The sequence below is a fragment of the Cottoperca gobio genome, chromosome 15 (assembly GCF_900634415.1).
Source record: "Cottoperca gobio chromosome 15, fCotGob3.1, whole genome shotgun sequence".
Lineage (NCBI taxonomy): Eukaryota > Metazoa > Chordata > Actinopteri > Perciformes > Bovichtidae > Cottoperca > Cottoperca gobio.
This window is the reverse complement of record NC_041369.1, coordinates 1787820-1812784: the sequence shown is the minus strand read 5'-3', so window position 1 is coordinate 1812784 and position 24965 is coordinate 1787820. Positions and strand designations below refer to the sequence as shown.

Sequence of the window (24965 nt, the reverse complement as noted above, 5' to 3'; positions counted from 1 at the left end):
AAATATAATAGTGAAATGGTGCTGACTCACCTTCAGGCTTTTCCACAGCCACAACAAAGTAATTAACAACAAGGCTAAAGGGTGAAATTAGCAGAACGAAAGAAACCAGTTCTATCTACACTACTAGTGACGTTGGAAGCAAAAAACTATTTATTTCCTGAATAAATGAAATTAGCCAATACATCACACAACAACACACACACACACACACACACACACACACACACACACACACACACACACACACACACACACACACACACACACACACACACACACACACACACACACACACACACACACACACACACTAACGTTAGCCGTTAGGTATCGGAGGTGCAATTGACTTGCAGTAAGGTGAATTCAGGCTCGATTTAGTAATAATGTGTATTGAGAAAAGGTAAAGTTATCATGATGTGTTTATATGTAATCTTGTAAAATTAACTTAATAAAAAGGAAACTTATTTAAATGTACAGTTGTTTGAAAGAGATGTTTTCAAATCTACCGTATTTTCCGCACTATAGAGCGCACTGGATTATAAGGCGCACTGTCAATGAATGGTCTATTTTCGATCTGTTTTCATATATAAAGCGCACCGGACTATAAGGCGCATTAAGCGAAACAAAACAGTCAGATAAGTCAGTCAGTCAAACTTTATTAAACGTGTTCACAATAACTCAACATTGTTCAAACGTTAATGAGCGTATTCACAATAACTCCCAACCTTGTTCAGTTGTAACACATAAAAAAAACAGTCTGATACCGCCAAATCAAACGTCATCTTCTTGCTTCCTCCACTTCCGTACCATTGATTCATTAATGTTGAATTCTCTCTATTCCCATGTTCTACTGCGTGACTGATAGCCTTGAGTTTGAAGTCCGCGTCGTAAGCGTGTCTCTTGACAGGTGCCATTTTGGGGTCCTTATACACACACACTGTAATATTATGGTGAAGCACAGTATGTATTACTCCGCGACGCTCCTGACTACGGTAGCCGTAATGCTGCAAGCGGTGCGTGTTATGCAAGTACAGCGCGTATCCCTATGCGTAGCTAGACAGTTGGCTAACATGCAAAAGTCCTCCAATAAAGATGCAAGGTTTGCTTTCTTGACTTTACTGTTCTTATTTTACTTCGTAAAAAGACAAATAGTTTCCAAGGCTCAAGCATCACAGACACAAACAGTTTTTTAGCGTCTCTGCTCCACGTGTTGATCTCGCAGCTCCGTAAACAAAGATCCTCGCAAAGCAGAAGCGCTCACTCTGACACGCCCCCAACAAACCAAGGAGCGCTCACTCTGAGTCAAAAAACATGTCCCAACTCTATAAACATAGAAATAGGCAGCACAGTGCGGCTTTGTAGTTTACAAAAGTCGTACTAAAACATTTTGACAGAGCGCCGTGTACCATACAAAATCGCTTCGAGATCAGTAAACACAACCAGAATTAATCCATATATAAAGCGCTCCGGATTATAAGGCGCACTGTCGCTTTTTGAGAAAATTAAAGGCTTTTAAGTGCGCCTTATAGTGCGGAAAATACGGTATATAAAAATCTATTTTAGAGAGGGAATGGTGACCTGTTAAACTTCCTAACAAAAAACAAAAACTGAAATCAAGGTTGAATAAATGCAACAGTGCTGTTTTGGTACTAATGTAAGGATGTGAGGTACAAGGATGCGCTGACCCCTCACAGATCATGAGATTTCCACCTCATCAGCCACTGTCCCTTTCTGCTGATGCTGCTCCTTAGGCCATGCTTGGTTTGTATGAACATGTTTGCATAAGAAAACAGTGCACTGCTGTGACAGGACCTTTGGCTATGGGCAAAGGTCCTTCCTTTTATACCCCACTTGGTGATCACAGCAAGTCTAAAATATATTATGCTTCATTTTGCTTTGTGGTGAAAATATTACCTTTTGGACTAAAAGGACTTTATTGAGAGTAGATACATGAATGAACAACTTCTGTCTAGATTTCATGGCCAATCAAACACAACAACAGTGTGTTCTCAGCTGCCTAAAGTTTTCTCATATACTGTATATTTCCATTGTTCATACATTTTAGTTACTTCCAGTCTTTGTTCTTTTTTTACTTGAAACTGAGCTAAACAGATTTTGACATTAAGCAAAAGATACTTTGCCATTAATCAACTGAGCGTGGATAGCCATTAACTGAATGTCACTGGGGGCATGAGTAAGAGCTGTCATGATGAGTCGTATGATAGAAAGACAGCACACAAGAACAAGTGTCCATCAGTCTTACTCAGTTCACAAATCTAGTGGTCTATGAATCACAGGGTCCAACCCTGTACACACCAAACCATACTATGACATTTTCATGATGTCATAACAAGTTGAAGTGGTACTTTACCTTCATGATGTCCAGTCTCTCCTCATCACAGCGGACAAAGACACTGGAAGAGGATGACAGGGGCAAAGAGGTGGACAGGGTGACGGCCTCCTGGGCGAGGCGGCGGGATCGGGCTGCACTGTTTGTATCGCTGGCATTCTTCACCTGAGACATGTAGTGGTAGTTCACCTTGAACATCACTTTTCCATCCTCGTCCTCTGAGACCATTTCAAAGGTGTCTGAGAGAGGAGACCAAAACTATCATTACTGCCGGTAAATAATAAAATAAATAATTAAAGTCTATTCATTTCTCATATTGGCCATGTTTCACTGGATACCAAATGTGATTACAATTTAATTAAAAGGTAATAAAGTGAAAAAGAAAGGGCACATGAAACTACAAAGTGTTGATTCATTCACATTCATTCAAATGTGTTATTAGAGGAGAGGGCATTGTTTCTTCCACTTCATTTAAGATCACTCATTAGACAACATGTTGGAGCTAGCTAGTCATCTTGCTACAGCATGTCAGGTTGCTAAAACAATTACATATTTCAAAACTGAACAATATTTTGCTTACATTTGGAGCAGAAAAAAAGTTATTTTACTGCCATTACTAGATGATTAGCTTGCACCTGCATGCTAGCTAGTCAGTTCTGTTAGCTCTTGCTAAAACATAGTCAGAAACTTCTGTAATAAACCTTAAAAGCTAAGGAAAGCTTTTAACTGTTTTGCTTGCCCTTAGTCCATCAGGTCTCTAGTACTTTAAGTAAAAATAGTGACATTTTATTTAGTTTTTAGGTAAAAGGGAAAAATAAAAGAATCTTTAAGCTGAAAGCAAATTCCCACTGCTATTGGCCACCAAACAGCAGTCAAGCATTGAATACAACTTCAGTCAGAAAGTGAAGATTAAATTCATCAGTTACATTCAAATGAGCATGCTGCCTCCAGCATGTCCAATGACTTGCATTATCCCCTCCATAAAAACACACTCATATCTCCTGTAGAGTAAAATGTCTTTATGTAGCGAGTTACAGTCCAGCCCTCACTCTTTAGTTTTCTATTTCTATTCTGCCAGCACATTGAAACAACAGTGTTTACAGTCACTTGCAATTACTTCAGACATCAAGCTGCTTACTAAATCAATTGCAAAACTGGTGTAATAAGTCATGACATGGCTGAATGGAGAGTGATGGACAAGACAATAGGGATGAGCAGGAGCGGAACGTAGTCTGAGTCTGCTTCCATTTACGAGTTCTGGCATGAAGTTATTATGGATCATATCAGACAGGAGACAAAAGAGAGTGAGTGTGTGTGTGTGTGTGTGTGTGTGTGTGTGTGTATTTGGGTAAAAGAGGAAGTCTATGGGGGAATCGTGGTTTATGGTGTAGTTTTTGCTGACGTGTGCACAAAGGTAAACCAACAGGCATTGACGCCACAAAACCTTACGAGCACCCATATGGAATGTGTAAAGAAAGAAACCTACACATTGTACATATAAATGTGCATGCATACATCCCAAAACAAACATGTAAACTCACCAAACTGCAACTTCTTCATGGCAGCTACGTATTTTTCCTCTAGAGAGCGTAGAATGGACAGCGGCTTGGGCCGACTTGACACCTTCCTTGAAGACTCCACCAGCTTCCTCTCTGTGGGGTTTAGGGTGGGGACAAAAATCATGAATACAAACTTGAAAAGAACAGGGTGGAGTTATTCCAAGATTAATAGTGGCAGAGAAACCGCTTCAAAACGTCTTCCCTTGTGAAAATGCTGCATGGCCAGTCTGCCAAAGGGTTTATCAGAAAAGTCACCAGCTGCAAACTTTATCTTAATCTATATCTAACACAAAGATACAGGCTTGTACATAAAGAAGCACTGCAGACAGGTGGAAACAACTATGACTAAAACACATTTTTGTCAGGATCACATCGACATTAAGCTTTTTTCCAAGGATAACTACAGTATATAACATCTTGGGTTACATTTGTGAAGCTCTGGCCATCGGTTCTAATGGTTAAACTAACATAGTACTCAATACAGTAATTGCTGAAGCATTAGAACGTGACAACATCACTAATAAGTCGAATGGAGTAACAAGCACAGGTCCATTAACTAGCTTATTCAGAAGCTTTTAACCACATCTTGCAGTCTTCATCAGTGCGTGAAGTTTGCTTGTTTAGGAAGTTTTTCCTTGTGTGGTGTGAGGGTCTAAGGACAGAGGGTGTCGTATCCTGTAAAGCACACTGAGGCAAATGTGTCATTTGTGATATTGGGCTATATAAATAAATTTGATTTAATTTGAAGACCATGAAATCTGGTCAAAAGATCTTGAAAAATCTATTCAATGGACCTTGAGTTAAGATCATTTGGTCAAACTACTATTTCTAAGGTTAAGATTGAACTTGTATATATTTTCCGTAAAAGAACATAGCTACAATCCAACCTTGGATGGTTTGTGTTGGCCTGAGGTCAAATGTACGGATGTACATATGTATTGCTGTTACCCAAGAGTTTTCAGGCTGTGATTTAAATAAATCTGTAGAGAATGTGCAATAAATGCACACGAGTGTGTTCTATACATACCCTGGTTGGCCTGCCGTAGGCTGGTAGTAGCAGCGTAGACGATCTCAGCTGTCCTCTGGATGTCAGGTACCAGCAGGCTCAATCCCTCGGGCTCTGGATCCGAGCTGTCGGTCTTCACCACACCTTTACTCTTATCTTTCTTTGACCTGAAACACACAAACATATATTCAACCATAATGTAATATTTGGTGCCATTTGATAACTTGGATTTCAGAGATCCAATTTGTATGAATTATTCAAAAAGGTAAAGTTAAGTATTTTCCCCTAAAGTTTTTAAAATACATTTATAGTTTTAATTAACTGAGTTACATTACACATTCATTTGGTATAATGCTCCTCCAACGAGGGCAGAGTAGTGGTTCACTGAAATTAAAAAACATTTCTCCTCTTTGGCTTCACCTCGTCTACAGTTCCTGCTGTCACTCAACATCGTTCTGACAAGACACTTTGTGTGTAACGCTGACATCATTCAAGGATTATTGCATTATTAGCAAGAAAACAGGATACAATGTGTCACTGATATACATGCTGAGAAACACATTCAATCTGATTTCCACTTGGCAAAGACAGGCTAATAGGCTGGTTGAGACAATCCCAATGATCGGTCTCCCTGATCAGCAGTTTGCCCTATTAAAGCTTCTGCGTGTGGTTGTGAGATCAAGTACATGTGTGTGTGCTCAAGGTTTCCTAAGCCTCAGTGTTCCTGTGTGTGCGCACACACACACACACACACACACACACACACACACACACACACACACACACACACACACACACACACACACACACTTTAAACAGAAAACAGAGAATAAAGGCAATGCAGGAACCGATACAATACCCACTTAGTAGATTTATTAACTAGTGATGTCCTGAGCTAGTCTGCAATAGGATCATGGTCGGTTTTCATCAGTCTTTACTATTTAAAACCTGTTTCAATTGTGATCTGCGGCTTAATAACCAGCAGCCAGCAGGTCAACACCGACCCTCTTCATTCCAGTCATACTGTAGATGTTTTCCATACCGTTTATACCTTGTTAGCTGCTAGCCCTTAAATGTGTCTGGACATATCAGTAAATTTAGTTGAGGGGAATGATGCAAGTCAATGAGCAGGACAATATTGAATTTTCATTCGAGTTTTCAGTGTGATGAAGTGCCTTGATATGTCAGGTTTCATTCAATGGATAAACCAAAAACAGACATTCCTGTTAATTTTCCATATTGTAATATGTATCAATATACCGATATAAACGCACAGACACCATTTTTTCTATTTTGCCCGCTCATAATCTCAAGTGATACTGTCCATCTTTAATATCAAAGGATCTGTTCTTATTCCTGTAACATGCATCCTGGCCATTTAAAAGATAAACCCTGTTCTCTACAAATCATTTCCTACCTTTGTTACATTGTTTAGCCTGTGTTGCAGAGTGAATACGTCTATACTGTTTAATGGAACAGATTTATTATTTTGACTAAACTAAGATAATGTATGAAGTAGTAGCTTCAATCGCTTTCAGTGATCTAAAATGTTGCGTGGACTGTGTGACAGCTTCAGCAGTCCTCTGCTTATCTACCTGCAGTACCTTAAATGAACCATGCTGCCACAGGATGGTTGCTTATAATCAGGCACTTTTGACATGTATGTATACAGAGTATGTAAACCTGAGTACAGTATGTTGTCAAGGAGCTTACAGGAGTTGTGGGCGAGGGAGAAGAGCTCACTCATCTGGTCACACCTACTATTTTTTCTCCAAAATATTGGATTTTTATAGTGACTGAATCTCAATGCCTCTTGGTGTACATTCACATTCTCCAGGGTGCATATTAATGCCAAGAGTGTAGAGGGCTTAAGATGTTAAGATTCCCAGATCAGTATTAATGGAAAGGAGAGTGAACGATAGAAGAGCCTGTTTTTTTCTAGAGGTGGGGTTATGGCTGGATTAAAGTATAAAATCAGACATTACTCCTTATGCATAAAGCCTGTTTTAGCCAAAAACATAAGATAGTTATAGTTATGTGTAGGCCATCTCACCTGAGGCGGTTGGTGTATGTGTCCACACATGTCTTCATCTTGGCCAGCAGCATCCCTACAGAGGTCTGTCCCTCAGAGTGTTCTTCATCGTCCTCCTCGTCATGTCCTGGGTCTCCGGGGAGAGGCAGTAATAGAGGAACCAGAGCCGTGCAGGTGGAAATGGCCCTCAGCAGCTCCAGCAGCGCCCGATATAAAGGCACATGGCGTGCCATATCCAGAACTGCAGAGACAAGAAGGATACTGAGTATTAGATTAACAAAGAATAGAGCAACAAAAAGGAGAAACCTTTTGTCTAAAACGGATCCTTATTGCACTATTATACTGTTAATATTGCTAAGCATTGTCATGATCCAGGACCTTCATAATCAAACATTTCAGTCAGTAGCTCAGAAAATTCAGAAAAGAATAATGAAACTAAAAACTGGCTGGAGGGTAAGCAATACCCTTAGAGGTTTAGTAACAACAAAAACCTGACTTATTCTGGAGCAATGCCCTCAGTGTTGCCACTGGCTTTAGTCTTGTTTAAAGTTTCTGGCCACCAGAGGCAGCACTGAGCCGGTGCTGTTGAGCAGCCATTCAATCAGTGAGCGAGGAAGAAGTCAGTTTATAGGCGATTAGGAAGACCATCTATGAGTGTGCTATTCTTCTAACAGATTCCATGAGCCTTAAGTGGCAGAAAGGACTTCTGAGGTAGTTATGCAAGGCTGTGATATATAGTATGATGATCCTGAATCGTAGCTACTTACTGAAAATGATGGAAAACCAACATACAGTAAGTGGATTATGGCCCAAAAAGAAAACACTGTAAAGAATTTTTATCCAAATCAGGCATGATTATTTGCTTATGAAAATAATCACAAACACCTAATCTGCGAGCACAAACATGAGCTAGCTTTGGGGTAACAATGTGATCTGACCTTAATAATGCATTATTGGGTTTAAAAAAGAAAAAAAAAAGAATTTCTTGCATTTTGCTCGTATTAAACAACCGAGATAGAGACAGATAAGATTTAGAGAGAGAAATACAACATTCATCAAACGTCTCCAGCAGGAATTGAATCGTAATGTCGGATCACAGTATAGATGAGAAGTAAGATTTAGGGTGTCGACCAATATTGCTTTTTCAGGGCTGATCCCAAAAACGATCATTAGTAATCAGGGACACCAATAGATCAATAAACATTTGCAGTAAAAAATAAAAACCTTATTTTCAAAATTTAGAATAACGCAAACGCCATCACAATGCCATTAAGCGTATGTTTAATTAAATGCTAAATAAGGAGCCACTGATCTTCCCATGCAGACATCTTCTTTGCATGTATTGCAGTCTACCTTCTCCAGTGTTGAGTGCAATGCTCCTACACTGCACTAGCGTTGGGTGACTGGACAAATACATCTGCTATCGTCGATTTGTGGGAGTAGATCACCAGGTTAATTTTGCCAATTGTTATTTTATTTTGCTTATTTAACAGACTGCCTCTGAAGAACGAGTGTGTTCAGCGCGCTGCTGGCACAGCACTAAAACCAAGTGTGGAGATCAGTCTGGCTATGCAAGACTACTCAGTGACAGACTCTGATTCAGCGAGGTGGACCCCATGTCAGTTGACATCCAGCAGAACAAATACAAAGGTCTGTTGCGACAGTGAAGTAAGCATCAACAGGTCGACCATGTAAGCTGTATCATTTTCTGAAAGGGGCCGTCTAGTGTGTGGAGGTACTTGCGTGCCGATTTGCTTGCCTTGAAGTGTCAGTCTCTAAATAAACAGCTCTTGTTCGTGGCTCCCAGTCTGTTTTACATTTATATTGCAATTCCCAGCTCCCTACTGTCCTTATCGCAGCATCTGCACAACATTGACCTCCCAGGGCTTTAATCTGCTCTCAGATCCTTAAACCACCGTCTCTGGATGACACCTAGCATGGAATCCCAGTCCCTTCTAGTTACATCTATGCAATTACTCAGAGCATTTGTGTAAGACTCATCAGAATTCCTCCTCTTGCTCTGTGTCAATGTCAGACTGTTTTCTTCCCAACACTATGGGTAATAAATGCCAAGCACTCTAATCAAAGAGAAAATAACAAAAAGCGTTAAGTGCCACCATGCGCTTGACATATTTGAGTTTGACTGAAATATCTCAAAAACCTCTGGATGGATTGCCATAACATTTGGTACATACATTCATGGTTCTGAGAAGATGGATCCAAATAGTTTTGATTATCCACTTTTAATTTTTGTGCCACAGTTTTGAGTGAAATGTTGGATGGATTGCCATGAAATTTGGAAGCAGCATCTAAATAACTTGGGTTAAGCAAAAATGCAATTTATTTATTCACATCAATACATCTGTTTCACATAACTCATCTAAAGAAAGGTTGTGTAAGTGCCAACATTTTGACATGAATCATTCAAATTCAACAATGTTGTGGTACAGCAACACACCCAATTCACATACTTTCAAAGCTCAAAACCATGGGTCATAAGGAAACTTCTTTTGCACTATGACAGGATGACACATATCACTTAAAGTTATCAAATTAAGCTGTTCTCTAATACTCATGTCATCATGTAAACTAATTGAAATTCATGAGTGAATGTCCTCAATTAAACTTTCTGCATTTCAATATTTTAGAATCAAAAAGCAAAACGCTATCCTTTATCCATCATTCAGATTTAAATGATCATAGTTTCTCTGTACACCTAATCATGTATCAAAGTCTTTTCTCTACTCTAATTTGCAGCTTATAGAACAATGAACTGGTCATAAAGCTTCTGAGGTGACATAAATATATATATTTTTCTCATGAAATCCCCAAACTATGGTAACACACTACCATGAATTAATATTATTTTCTTTTTACCTTATGATATAAATAATTGGGTATGGTTTACAACTGCACTAGCTGGGAAAATGATGGAATTTCAACAACTTTCCCTGTTCTGCCTCTGTAAATATACTCACATTTCGATGAAATTAAAGAAACTCCATCGCCAATTGGAAGCCTGAACTGTGATTCAGAGCAAAGAGTAAGGAGGAAAGCGAGAGACTGTTATGCTCTGAGCCACAAGACAAGCAGCCATGACTATCTTGGTAGTGCTGACCTACACTCATCGCAGTGCTACGAACAGCAAGCCTTCATCTGGGCCTTCTCTCTGTGATTTAGGGTCTTCTGGGCGCCGTACAGAGAGGTGTGCTGCGAGTAGCCATGTTGGATGCTCAGGCTGATATATAGTTAATGGAGGCTCATAGACCTGAACGGGAGTGCCTGTAATGAGTTAGCATGGCATATGTAAGGGCTGCTTGAAATAAGAGGCACTACTGTTGGATTTTAATGTCATACATATATACACATATGTACACACAATAAAAATGTATTTATATCAATTTCCTGTTTTCCATAGTTACGCTTGCCACCTGTCAGGTTACAGTAAAGTTAAGAATCCTTTATGTAAATCCCTGAATCTGCCATTATTATTTTTAGTTGACAGTGAAATGCATCATACACTTGGAACACAAGTACAGTATTAGCTACTAAAGAATAATTAAGGGAGAAAGTAATATTGGATATTTCATGCATGTGAAACATTTTAATCATCACAGCACAGATGAATAAAATATGTTAATGTGTTGTGGTATGACAGCATAGATGTTCTAGTGGCAAATCATGCACTCATGGCTTTTCTACATGCATGTTATGTCTGTCTTTACTTTGTACCGTCTAATAAAAGAGCAGTAGTTCATATCCTTTAACGCTTCTTTGCTCCCCTGTACAAGAACAACTACATTTCAACATAGTAGTTCAAACCTGGAAATAGTGCTGATAATAAACCATAGAAAATCCCTCACTGCCATCATATGCCAAACAGAGAAATTCTAATTAACACCTAAACTCTGTTGTCCACTCACGACTCCAGTCTTACTTTTCATCCAATTTAGAGCCTATTCTGCCTGCAGTCCCTTACAGTCCTGTAATTACAGCTGACAGATTGACGTTTGGTATTTTACTGAGGGTGTAAAAAGGAAACTTGTTTAGAAATGGACACCTCTGTGCTTTTAATTACTGAAGATAGTGCCACAGCAGGGCTAAGAAGTGAGAAAACTTGTGATGTGAAAATAAGTATCCATATCATAATTTGAGAGACAATTAAAGCCAATTGTAGATAGCAGCGTTTCAGTTTAGGGCAGTAAGATCCCTGCTGCCAAGAATTTTCCAAAAGCCCACACTACTGATGAGATTCCTTCAATTGAATGGATAGGATGTATAATACCTTGTGGGAAGTTTTTCTTGGGCTTTTCACCCATGCTGCATAAAAGACATATACAAAAAACATACATTAAAAAAGTGCCAAACTTGGCAAACAGAAAATAAGCAAATTCATCAAACGAGGTAATAAAAGCAGACAAAGTCACCTTTTTCCTAAAAATCCCTTAAATAAAAATAAGGATCGTCCAGTGTTCATCCCTTGTAGAGGTAGAAATACATTTTTAAATCTATTTAATTTGCTACCAGGGTCTCTTGAACCTCCTGCCAGAGTACACTAATAGCTGGTAGTCGGAGTCTGTGTTCAGCTTCAGCCTCTGAACTCAAACACAATTCAACACACATTCATGGCTTCCGTTGTTAGCTAGCTTACAGCTTACGCCTGTACAGATGGTACATTGGCTGTTTGGGGCAAATAAATACAAACGGTCTAGCGGTCAAATTTGTGCAAATTACAAAATAATTACTTAGGTTTCCAAGGCAATGGAGGACCAGGAGCTGTGGGTTTGTCAGCTGGTTTTTCTGCCCCCAAGTAGCCAAAATAAATGAATATAAAAATAATTAATGCAAGTTCAAGACCGCAACCTATTGCGCAGTATCTATATTCATACATATACATACACAATGGTGCATTTATTGTGACCACCCTAGCAGTGTGTTAAGTTATTGGTAATAAAATATCCCACCCACTGAGACAACAGGAAATGACATTGGTCTTCATAAAACCCACATGCTCACTTGTTTACTGCTAATGGTCAATAAAAACAACGATAGAAAGCATTTCAACAGTTAACCACTCAACTCATGGGTGAAGAGGAGAGTGGGTGTGTGGGCTGCTTGCTGCTACAAGGGATGGGTGTCTGTCGACTTCCCAAAGGGTAGAAGGCCTTGAGCATGCGGGTCACACCGAGTGAGTGGCTAACACTCTGACTCAAGCTCATGGCTCGACAGTGTCGGGTCTTCCTGACCCCTCAAGGGCAATGGAACAGAGGAGAGGGAAGCTGAAATAGTAATACTGCAACATGTCTCCACCAACACAGACTGCCTCAGTAGACACTGTAGATAATGTGCATCTAAGCTAGACTATGTGGAACAAACAGAAGAAAAGTGGCCTGGAGCTTTGGGCCATTTCAAAGGACAGAAGGAACAGTGCATTTAATGCATTTTTGTGAACTAAGAATCCCTTTATGAAGCAAGCTACTTAAGTACTAAGTTTTGAGTTGACATGTGTTTAGATGACAAAGCTTCCCATTTTATCAATCAACCATGCCATTTGAGTTGAGTAGAAACAGATCATTTCAAGACTTTCAGATGAGCACAAATAATTCATTTTTATTAGGGATGATCATTTAATTGTAAAAGTAAGGCTGTCCACATCAAGTCGTTGTTCATATTGCGTTGCTTTTAATGACCAATAATAGTCAGGAAAAGCTTCTGAGCATTTTGTTCGTTGACTCTCACGGTGAAAACATTATTGTGATTTGATGACTTGTATCTGCCTTCACATACGATGAAGTAGTATTTCACCTCTAAACTGGGTCCATACAATCTCTAATATTCATATTTTAGTTGTAGTAGTTTAGCATATTTATTGTATTCTAATTTATTCTTTATATTGCTTATTTTATTTACTCCTGTGTAATGCCTGTCAGTCAGTCAGTATACCAAAATTCAACCAAACTGCTGAAACTGAGAGCCCAACTCTAATGTTAACAGGGCTGTAGTATACTTTTACATTATTTTGTTTATTGGACTAAATCCAAAGTGGCAGAAACTAGAAAACAACCGCATATTCGTCTCATCTTCATGATAGCGGCGCAGCCAGGAGAGCAGCCCACCCCAGTGAGCGGCCGAAAAAACTTGAGCTCAGTCAGAACAAGGCCCAGCGCCGGCAGTCACTGAAGTTACGCTGTTTCCCGGGGCTGCAGACAGATATACTCAGAGAAACAGCCTCCTGGCAGCTGGGAGGACGAGGAGACGTGGTGCGGGGGGGTTTCTTGTTTCTGCCACTTTGAATGTAATCTAATAAACAAACTATAAAACAGGAACAAGTCTGTAATATTTACAAGAGAGGCAGCAGCTGTACTTCTTCTCTCTGTACTGAGGCAGACTGCAGCTACACTGACTCACTATCACCTCTAGAGGAACAAGTGGTATTACAGACTGGACAGAGCACAGCTAGCTGTTAGCATGCTAACTTCAGCAGATCTCTCTGCAATACAACACAGACGTGTTTGACATAACTTCAACACAGTCACCTCTTCACACTCTGTTGGTAATGTTTGTTCATTGTTTTAATGTTTTAAGTTTAAATTCTGGCAGATCTTACATTGAACTTTTAAGCTGGCCGATTCTGATGAACAGCAACAAGGGATGCAACAGTCTGATATCCAGTATTGAAATCAAAGAGGATGCTAACAAATATACAACAAATAGTATCAGCTAGAGGTTATCAAATACCTTTCTGATCTATTCATGGTTGTTACTCTACCTATGATCTATGCAGGCACAAACTACAATCAATAAGCACTGTCCAACAGCACAGAAGTGAATACATGTTTGAGATTTGAAAGCAGCTTTGTAGCGTTCATGTGCAAAACTACTTCAGACGAAACGCATCAAAATAACAAATTAAAATGCAAGATACACCAGAGCTGAAATAAGACACTATTGCAAAAATAAAGGGGATTACTAAACTGACAGCCCCTTTTCTTTGTGGAGCATCACAGTTCAATGAAGCATTAAAAGCCACAGTATTTAGCCTGCAGTTAGATGGATTTTGACTGTTGGTTACCATTTTGTGCAGTCTGGTTGTCCCCGTCCAAAACAAGCAACACATTTCTTCCATGTGGAAAGAAAGAGTGCTTTGTTAAAAGAAAAATGTGACTATTTTCAGGCATTTTTTTTTATTATTAAGTAGATCGATCTACTTGTTCATATGAAAATCAATGGACAGAAAATATGTTATCACTGTCTCCACTGTGCAGTTTATTTTGAAAACAAATGCAGTGTGTCCTGCGTTGTTGGTAGCTCTGAGGAAAATAGAAAGACTGCTGGTTGTCTATGTGACAGCGGCACAAACAATAATACCACTTGGAAACGTAAGGGAGGGAAAAGTTGAAAAGCTGTCTTCTGACTTTTGAGTTCTGTTAAACCTTAATGAAGTCAACATCAAAACAATAATTGTGATAACCTTGTTATCTTCTACATACAAGGTATTATTATCCTGTGCTTTTGGCTGAAGGGGCACATTTGAGGCCCACCTGAACAGAAATACAACAGCAGGATGGTGTGAGGGAGGGAGTCATAATGCTAAGAGAAATGAGCTGACTGGATCAGAAGCTTGTTGATATACATTAGGAACTGCCGTCCAACTGCGCTCAGTTTTCTTCATTTATTAACCTCAACAATTCAGAATAGAGCAATAAACTTGGTGCTGACGTAGATAGTGATGTAGATTTCAGAAAGCAAAAGAAGCAGAGGGTATAGCTCAGATAGGTATAATCTGGGAATATAAAAAAAGAGAGGGAAAGTGTGTGTGGGGGCAGTTAAAGGCAAAGGAAGAGCATAGAGAGCTCAGCAGGCATGGTGTCTTTGTTCCAGAAGCCACTCTTTGGATATAAATATCTAACTGCGCACAGAGACCCCCACATCTTTCCAATGCCTCCATCTTTGTCGCCCAACCATCCTTTCATTTCAAGCCTCCACTCCTCCCCTCTCCTCAGGTCTGCCAGAATAACAGCAGCTGATGATGGGCCTGGCTAAAGTCAGAGCAGAGTGCAGCAGTGGGGATGAATTCACTCCTTTTTGGGTTTTTCTCTTTTTGTGTGTTGTTTAGGTGGTAGCTTTACTGGTGTGTACATGTGTGCTCAACCAGCCCCCACAGCAGTGGGAGAGGAGGAGACAACAGTAAGCGTGAGCAATGTCGTTTCCCCCTCCCTCCTCTGTTCCTCCCTCCCTCTTATTCTTCATGCTCCTTCTCCTTCATTGCCACGGCCATCAGAATCAGTCCTCCCTCTCTCGCCATCATTCTGCTTTATGCAATGCACATTCCTCCCGCGGAGACTAACCGGTGTTGGAGACCTACCGTAACACTGCTGTCACTGGCAGTAGATGCAGATCCATATTGCCATAGCGACTGTCTGGCGCTCCGGCTGCCATTGCCTCTCTACAGACGTCTTCTCTATGGGATTTTACAGCTTTTCCTTCACTTCTGGAATATCACCTGCCAGACTCGACTAATTCAGGGACGTTGCCATTCCTACCTAGCTCAGTGGAGGCTGGGTGTCACTGAGACACTATCAGCTGATCCTACAGACATAATCTTGCACAGTGTTAGCATAGTTGGCATGGGGGCTTCAGTGATTGGCAAGAGGATTTTTTGAAAGGCAATAATTGCACTGTTCCCCAGACGAGTAAGAAGCAAGCACAAGGGATACTGGTGAACAAGGGGGTGTGCAGATTTACCGATAAGCTGGGGAGGGAGGGGGAGGAGTTGTGTGGAGGAGTTTAAGCAAAGCAGCAACAGGGAACTCAAGAGAGCGCAAACAGAGAATGGGAGAAACGGTGGGGAGGCGGGAGGTGGTAAATGGGGAAAAGGTATCTCCTCGACCCCTGAAAAGAGGCTGCTAGCACTTTAGCAGCACTAATGCAAACCTGCTGATGAAAAACAGACTGCAAAGACTTGTGAAATGGAACTTTTCTTTTGGGGCGTGGGGGGGTTGTTGAACCTGACTGGTGGCGCTCTCGACTGGTGGAGTTGTGAAGGTTTTTACTGAAAGCGTTGTGAACCACCGCAAAGTCATCGTGGCACTACTACCTTCCATTCCTCTCTGTCACTTTGTCTGTCGCTGACAGGCACTGGGAGTGTGGCTTCATAGCCATTCTCCCCCCCTTCTTCTACAGGTCTTCACATGTAGCATGCCTTTGAAGCCATGTTTTTCCAGTGAGGATCCAAAAAGCATGCCGGATGTTGTCTTACACCTTAGAAGCCTTAGGGTAAGCCACTTGTTCTTTATACAATCATTTTGTATTCGTCTTTAATTTAATTATTTCTGTAATTATAGTGAATTTGGTTACAGATACTGCATGTGGACACGAGAGTTGAAAATAAGCCAAGCATGATCCTGTTTATATTTTTGCTCCCACATTTTTCTTGAAGACGACATCATCTCCAGCCCCTTGTCCTTACTTTCCAAGACTCCTCCATAGGGAAGGTGGGAATTATGCTCATAATAACTACCTACAAGGACCTGGGGGTGGTTAACCATTAACGGCATGTGAGAAGAGTTGGCTGGGTGTGAGGGGGCTCTAAATGGAAGCATTAAATCATGCTTATTTTGACATGGGGGAACGCCATTGAGCGTTGCTGTTGGCCATTTAACATTTTGATTGAATATAATCGAAAGATGAGGCTGAGTGAGAGCTGGCATCCAGCTCCCTGTTGTTAAGGAGCTCGGCTTCAAGCTGTGGCAGGTCATAAACACTGGTGTTCACAGACTAATCTCCTCTTAGCCCTGCATGGCCATTGTTTTGTTCGATTAATGATTGATTTCCTTCTGGTGGGAGGATTACGTTGGCAGTGCTGCCCGAACCCAGAGCTGTTTATGATTGTTTTTTGTGCGAAAACTGGTAGATTAGCAGGAGGAAGAAGACAAAAGAAGCACTCCTAAACCTTGAATTGCTTGCTAAGTTATATTGTTGCTTTCTATGCACATGTGACAACTTCTGACATAATTTTCTTTTATTACAGATAAATGTCTCCTTGCCAGGTTAGGTGAGCAACAGGACCATGGCCACCACAATCATAACCCTTGAGGATGTGCAGGCACTGGAGGTCAAGGAGGAGCAGGAAGAGTCTATCTTGGCCATGTTAGGCATCATTGGCACATTCCTTAACCTCTTTGTAATCGCCTTTGTTTACATCTACACCACACTTTGAAGGACCAAAGCAAAAGATAAAGGATTTCTAAAAACCTACAAAAAAAGGAGGAAGTGAGCAGCCAGGAAGGACAGGCCAATTAGAAAGTGACACGTGTTGGGGAAAGAAGTTTGACATGAACATCTTCTCCAGAGAGAGGTGGAAGAAACTGGATAAGGCTGAAGACGAAGAAGCCATATTACCAAGTCACAGCCATGAGTCGGGGAGATAACAAAGGGCTGGAAGACATGGCAGAAACAGGGCTATGCTGGTACACAGTGAGCCTAGCCAAATAGACAAGAACAAGCCTCCCTGTGGCCTGATAGGAAATACAAACCTACACTTGATCCCATTTCTTTGGACCGCTGGACTAAACATGACAGTCTTGTGGACAACACCGATGCATTTCCATTTTTACTTGATTTTCAAGTTAGTGGGACTGTAATTGCTACTTGGAAGGGCTTTTAACAACAAGATGAAAAGCAGCGAGAAAACTTAAAACTATGCTGGGAAGCTTCTCTGGAGACACTATTGGTCACCATATTCAATCAGTCTTCAGGCCCAAAATGTTATACTGTATGTTCAGGGCCCCTCTCAAAGAGTACCCTTCCCCAGAAACGTGGCTCTGCACGAGCTCTGCTATACTGTCGTCTCCTAAAATAGCTGCCGTCAACCCACCAACAATAACCTTAAAAAATATAACACATTTCCATTTAGGAAAATATGTGCAGCAACTTTAACTTTGTGTTGAGGATGAAGATATTCTTTTTTTAATAGAAAACTGGTCTGTTACATCAGCAAGAAATGAAAGAACAAGATCAACTTGTCATTAAACCATGTAGCTGATTTACATGTCAAATGAAACTGGGCCTTTCTTTTTCTGCACCTGTCAAAATTTTGAAGTTGGAGTCTCTTCATTTAATTGTTCATGTTGATTTCAGGGTAGTATCAACAATCCTTTTCCTGTACCAAAAAGGCTTTTTATAAACATTTGAATAAAGGCTAGCTGTATTGTGCAATAGGGGACATTTGAACAATAAACATCAGAGCATATCAATAAGGATAGCCTCGAGCCTTATCTGTGAGGAACTCCAAGAGCGTGTGTGAAAGATAGTTTCAGGACCATCACAGGGGTATTTAATTACATATGCAGGAATAAGATATATGCTTTCATGTGACTGGGATGGAAATGTTAGGCTTCTCAAAAGCAATTTAGGAATCAAAAGGCATCTATTTTTGGTTGAATGTTCATAATCCCATACAATACACATCACATAGTTTCCCTCTGCTGGCTGATGCATGTTACATCCCAACTAAAAACCACAGTATGGAAGAGGGTCTTTTCCTGCCAGCTTGAGCTATAGACTGATCTGGTCTAAAAACACAAGTGGAAAAGGAAGTGACGGGTGCCACCAGAGTGGCGAACGTCTTCAATCCAATCCAGCATGTTTGAGAGTATTAGCCAGGGAGAAGAAGTGCACCGTGGCTTTTGATTACAATGATGATCACTGGCGGTGGCCCCCCCCACCCCCTTCCACTTGAAAGAGCCCATCTACCTATTTCCACTGTGAGGAGAAAAGCCTGTGATAATAGAATCAACATTTCCACGGGTGAGCAGCAATAAATTGCAAATCCATAAATCCGTAGGGAAGGAGTGGTAATGAATGAAGGTGTGCATGTAGAACTTATTTCTTAAGGTCAAGCATTTCTGTCAAACCATTCTTTTCTTAACAGGCTGAGAAAATCTCCAAAATTGCAAACTAACAATCTGAAGCCTATACTAATAAAACCCCACTGTTCACACAGACACACACTTATTCAATGGTAGGGAGGCTCTGCAAACACAAACACACAGGGCTGTCCAACAATGAAGGGATTGCCTTCTGTTCCACATGGTCTCTATTGTATTTGGAGTGATGAATCATCACCAACCACCCTCCAACAGGCCAGTCATGTTCAGATTACCCTCCAACATCATGCGCACTCCCACTCAACATGAATAACGGACCAAAATAGCCATTACCTAACTGGTGTTGCCTGCTGCAGCTTAGATCAACTTTAAAACGTGTCTGTCTGGGACGAGTAAAAAAGGGAATCGAGGTGTAGACACAATAGATGTAATTCTAAATATACAAAAAACAAACGTAAAAAAATCAGTGTCAAAGAAAACATTCAAGAAATTAATTCTTCAATTAAAATAAATTAGTATTGTGGTGACAAAGGTATTACCTCTCACTAATGGCTTAGTTATTGTGATGGAGTGCCAGGCGACGGAGGGAAACTGTATGTATCCCAAAAGGCTTTGCCAAGACACCGATGATTAATGCGGCGCAGCGGCCTACGCTGATGGGGCTGAGGAGCTCTGAGGCAGTGGGGAGAAAAGCAGCTCGAAAATAAAAGGCCTGCATGCTGGTAAGACTAAGGGGACAATAAAAAGTGTTGGGGTTAGTTAGGAGAAATGAGGCTCCATTTGGATGGGATGTATTTCTCTAGGGGAGGTAGGGGGATTTTGATGTTGCAGTTAGTTTAATCCCATCTAGAGAGCACAAGTGTTTGATCCCCCACATCTACACCAGTGATACAGTCAAGTTCCTGTGTTTTAGGTAGGAACAGAGTATTTGTGTGCACGGCGTTCCTGAGTTTTACCAGCTCTGTGTGCTGCTTTAGTGTTAGGAGTAATGAAACTATTTTATACAGATTTTTATCTTACATCAATGTACACTTCTAAATTAGAAAGCCCATACAAAAAATATTAGGATTGCCGGACTCGAGAATGTCATCACATCGCTGTCGTAACATCAGCTACAGGTAACATTTATCTAATCATAACAGTCTTGTTTAAATTCTGATTGTCACCCATTCATTTATTTATTTGAACCAGTTGTGGATTTGGGCTGATCTGTAGTGTAAATCGGCAGCTCATACTGAGAGTCTTTCCTTGCATCTTTTCAGACACTATTTAAAGCAAATGAAGCTGAGAAGTCTCCTCTGACAGCAAAAAAAAAAAAAAGACCTCAAAAAGTGTTAGAGGCTTGAGGACATAATCCAAAGTTATTTTGTGAGTCTGTATGATTATGGCCTTTGAATTATTAAAGCAGCGTAAATTGATTATTTGGGCTAGCAGGGGGCAAAATAACTCCTGCTGACACACAGCTGTTTTGGCTAACATGTTAGCAAATAATTGCCTATTTAAACATCCAGCAGACACAGAGCAACATTAGCAGTTATTTTGAGTCATGTTTGTGTCCACCTGGGGAATTTAAATCAAACATTCACTCACAGCTCTGTTTTGGTCCTCACCAACTCCAGAGGGAAGGTATCTGCTTTTTAGCTGCTAAATGCTCCACTATGTTCACCAGCTAGTCTCTAACTGTGTTAGTTTGCCGTTTGGTGCTGGGCAGACAGAGTGCAGTGTACAGAAACCTACTGCTGGATTGGTCAGGCTCAGCTAAAATACTTATATCAACTTTAGAACAAACTAACCAAAAATATGGATGTGTGTGTACTTAAAATCAAAGTCAACAACATGCAGTCACTCTTTCTGACCAGATATGCATACTGCAGCACATGCAGATGATGTCATGACCATGTACATGATTACATGAACACACACTGGAATAAACATAAACTCAATATAGACATCCATTCACCCACTAGCAATTATTTTGGCTTGAAAGAAGCAGGCGGGCTCTAAGGTCTGCCAGTTTTTCATTGCAGGCAGCTCTTGACATTTATTGACAGCTCAGTGCTCCTGGGCAACTGGCCCCTATAGAGAAGGTAGTCTGAGAGCCTCCAGCTTTCATTTGACTGGATGCACTATGACTAAAAGTATCTATATGCAATGGGCTAGTTAGCACAGTATTACGTCATTTGCTATAGAGTGGTAAATGCATATTTTTAAGGAATATGTGTCATTATTAAGGCTTTGCTTCAACAAAGCATATGGCGATACATAATCCTACAAGGGGCTATAAACTTTATATTGCACACATACGCATGTACGTGCGTCAGAGGCATTTACCAGATAATGAGAACCAATTACAACACTCACAATGCTTTTTTTCAGCTGTTATTTAATTATGAGACCAACATACACACAGAGATACTAATGCAAAGTGAAACAACCCAGCAGCATCAGGCACAAAGAGGTGGCACACATTCAGCTGTAACTGGCTATGGGCTGACAAGCCAAATCACAGGGGGGCAACACAACAGCACGACCACGTCCGCTAACGGGCGGCGTTGTTTAAAGGAAGACGTCTCTATGTGTGTCGGCCAGTCTAAACTTCAACTTTCTTTCAAAGCTTTTCTTTTTTTTCCCACCGTCACACAAGTGGAGAGAGCGCTACTGCAGCCAGACTAAAAAGGTTAGTCCAACACTAATAACCAATAAGTCCCTGCGGAACAGAGGCAGGATATAAGCAATGGACTGACCTGACCAGTGCTGAAGCCCACTGAGTACTGAGAATGGAAGCTCATTACTCGGCCAGAGGTGTAACTGACCGAGGGAACAAGGGATTACCTGAGCATGTGCACAATAAAGCTGGTCACAGCTGCACCACATCACTTACATCTACACAACATTTAACCCACAGTTTTAAAGCTCAACAGTATCATATGATACTGTTCTTAAAGAGGCCACACTCCTACATCACTCTGAAAAAACATTACAATACACTTCAGTGTTTCCCCTAGGTTTACTGCTTTGGGGGGGGGGTGCTCACCGTGCTCACACTGCACTTTGACTCAATTTGCCAACATTAATTACAACAAAACTATGATATGTGACTAGTCTTTTCATTCTCGAGTATGAAAACGGAAATTACGATTGGATGGCGTCTCTGACAAGCCTGGTCTCATTAAACTTATACTACAGGGACTTCAGTGTGATTTAACAGCAGTACATGCACAACCTCAGTTTCAGTGCTGTAGCTCCATCTGCTGTTTGATTTAGCGAAAACTCCATCTCTACCAAACACACAGGAACACAAAGACAACTTCCCCTATAATTCAGAGCGAGACTGCAGTAACTCTAGTCCGCAGTTATCACTGAGATCAAAGACCAGAGTGATCGAAATCCACTATTTCAGTATCAAAGCCCACCCGCTGGCAGCGCCTCACATCATGACCAGAAATCCACAGACAATAGGAAAATGCTGACAATTTCAGCAACAAACAAATATCAGTGGGTCAAATCATTTGATGGGATGAGAAAAACAGACCCCATGAAATGATGCACAAACATGGGTGTGTGCATGTTGCTGCCATGTTAATCAACAGGACTTAATGATGAACTTTCACAGCCATCTTACATAGAGTGGTGATTTGTGAAGATGTTAGGATAAGCACTCCCAAGCACCCTGGCAGCTCTTTTCTGCCAGACAAAAACCCGCCATTGCTACACAGCAACTGCCTTAAAAAGGACCTAACCCTAACCCTATTTATCTTATTCTAACCTTTTAATTGCTGTTGACAAAACAGCCTCAACAACTACCTGCTACTTCTGGAGCTTTCAAACATATGACATGGACTTGAGTTTGATTATAGCTTTCAACTTTTTGACATCTGCACACCCAGTCAATCGCTGCCTGAAGTAGGTGATTGTTTGGATGTTGGTTGGACGTCTTTGGTCATCTGTTGGGTTTGTGACAAAATATATTTGTCACTGGAGTTTCTCCTGTTTGAGATGACAAGCATTGTCCTCTTCCTGTGTTGTGCTTGTTATTCCCCATTCAGGTAGAGAAACACAAGCCGTAATGAAGCAGCTCTGGGCCCACAGCAATAGAGGGAATGAAGTGATTGACACCTGGTCACTCACTGATTGCCCATTACAACTTGATAGGTGATGCTCCATACATCTTTTTATAGTAACAATTTGTTTTCCATTAATGTAAAATGTGAGGTACAGACTGTTAGCGGTGTTCTCAGCCTGGCTTGATGTCACAATGCTACCTCTTTTACTTTGTGTCTTACCATTCACTTGTAAAAACAGGGAGCCTACCTGAGTCATTGCGTAGGTAAGAGGACATGGCAGGGATGAGGCAGGACTGGCTCAACAGCTCCTGTAGCACTGCTGGCAGTGCTGCGCTGTTGTGGGCACTGCAGTCTGCTGAAGATGCATCAGCACTGTGGCAGCTGCTGGAGCCTGCTGGGTTGATGTAGCTTGCCAAGACCTAGTGAACAAAACAATGTAAACTTACTGTAAGCTCAATTAGGAATAAAACTTGTCAACCTTGTTTAAATTCACTCATGCAAGTACACACTTTAATTAACCTGCACTGGAGCAGGACCAAAGTGGGTCTTTGACCATGTTAAGTCCACCATGTATACTACTAACTCCCTGTTCAAGAAAAAGTTACCTTTATCTTAATCAAGACATGTTATGTACTTTTATCCAGGAGGCACACACAGCAGTTAATCATCAAACCCATATCAAGGGCTCTGTTCAGTGACATGCCACAGGTTTACTAACAGTTTGCTAGTAAGTAATCACCTGCAACAGGCTCAAAGTCTGGGGGTAAGCACTGCCAGGGAGGCAGATGTCAGGGCCACAAAGCCCCAAAAAGCAGGACAGCTTGCTACAGAGCAAGATTAACAGGGAAGTATAAACACTAACATAATACTCTTTGAAATATAACACAAGATGTTGACCTTATAACTTTGATAGTAATTGGTAAAGCTAAAAAGGCGTACAAACACTTTTCTGAAGCCACAATATTTCTAAAATCTGGCTTTAAAAATGTATCGACTTAGATGGGTAGAATTACCTGCAGTAGACAGGTGACGTGTTCCTCTTCGAGCCGTTGTTTGGTGAGGGCCTGCTCCACGTCCCAGCCTGAGGCTGTGGATCCAGTACCAAAACCAGTCCCTTTAGCCCAGTACAGCTGCTGCTCCTCACTGGTCCCCCCACCGTGACAACTGGATATCTGCGGCTGTCAACACAAACAGACATGAGACATAGTTATCATAAGTTGCTGCAGACATTTTTGGGTTAATACGATTTGTTACACAGATTTAGTACCAAAAAAAAGAAAGAATTCCCACTTAAGAATTCAAGTTTCAAAGAATGGTCTCAATGAATATAATGAAATGTCTGCTATAAGGGACCAACATCATCACACATAAATATAATTGGACTCATTGAATCCACATCAGCTTTCCAGTCATACCCATTCTATGCAATTCTAACAGTTTAGGACCCCACCATGCAGAAATATTCAAATACAATATTTTAGAATAAGCAAAAATAACATGTGTACCACATGCAAAAAGAACTGCATGGTTTGTACCCCAAATTCTATACTCACGCTTTAAAACTGAGTATATAGTCTATAGGAGCCAACATGGATAAAAACCAGCACTGTTGTTTAAGTCAGGAGTTATTTTCACATCAGTGCTCCCAATGCAGCACATGGATTGGGGACTCAAGAGCAGCCACCGCCTCAGTGACAAGTCTTTGGCTCACATTCCAGTCATCGGCCCCATGATCCGTCCTCAGCTTTGACAACTCCATAAATCCAAACAGGGAGCGAGCATGAGACTGGATGTGTCACCACAACAACAAAACAAACAAGGCAGGTCTGGTACCCGCTTTTTATGCAGGTTTCAGAAAATGGCTTGCTCTTATTAAGCAACCAAGCCAGCCAAAGGTCAGTTCCAATAGACAGTTTATGTTGCCACTTTACATCTGGGGTTTGTTTCTACTCTGTCTGTTCCACAAGTCAAAACAGATTAGCTATGCAGTCGGATAAAGTGAAAATCAGCTATTTCAAGCATCTTCAACATATTTATGGATACACCCCCACAGTTTATGCAAAACC

At 40.9% G+C, this 24965-nt stretch overlaps 1 protein-coding gene across 6 annotated transcripts in view; it reads right to left on the bottom strand.

Moving 5' to 3' along the window:
• Window positions 1-24965, bottom strand: part of birc6 (baculoviral IAP repeat containing 6) — a 96581-nt gene that overhangs the window by 14948 nt on the left and 56668 nt on the right. For all 6 annotated transcript variants that reach the window (XM_029450062.1, XM_029450064.1, XM_029450063.1 and 3 more), the window contains exons 63-68: window positions 23913-24077; window positions 23147-23318; window positions 6969-7188; window positions 4937-5082; window positions 3892-4002; window positions 2372-2589 (exon numbers count right to left, since the gene is read on the bottom strand). In XM_029450062.1, coding sequence (XP_029305922.1) covers window positions 2372-2589; window positions 3892-4002; window positions 4937-5082; window positions 6969-7188; window positions 23147-23318; window positions 23913-24077 — 1032 coding nt within the window. The remainder of the gene's footprint in view (window positions 1-2371; window positions 2590-3891; window positions 4003-4936; window positions 5083-6968; window positions 7189-23146; window positions 23319-23912; window positions 24078-24965) is intronic.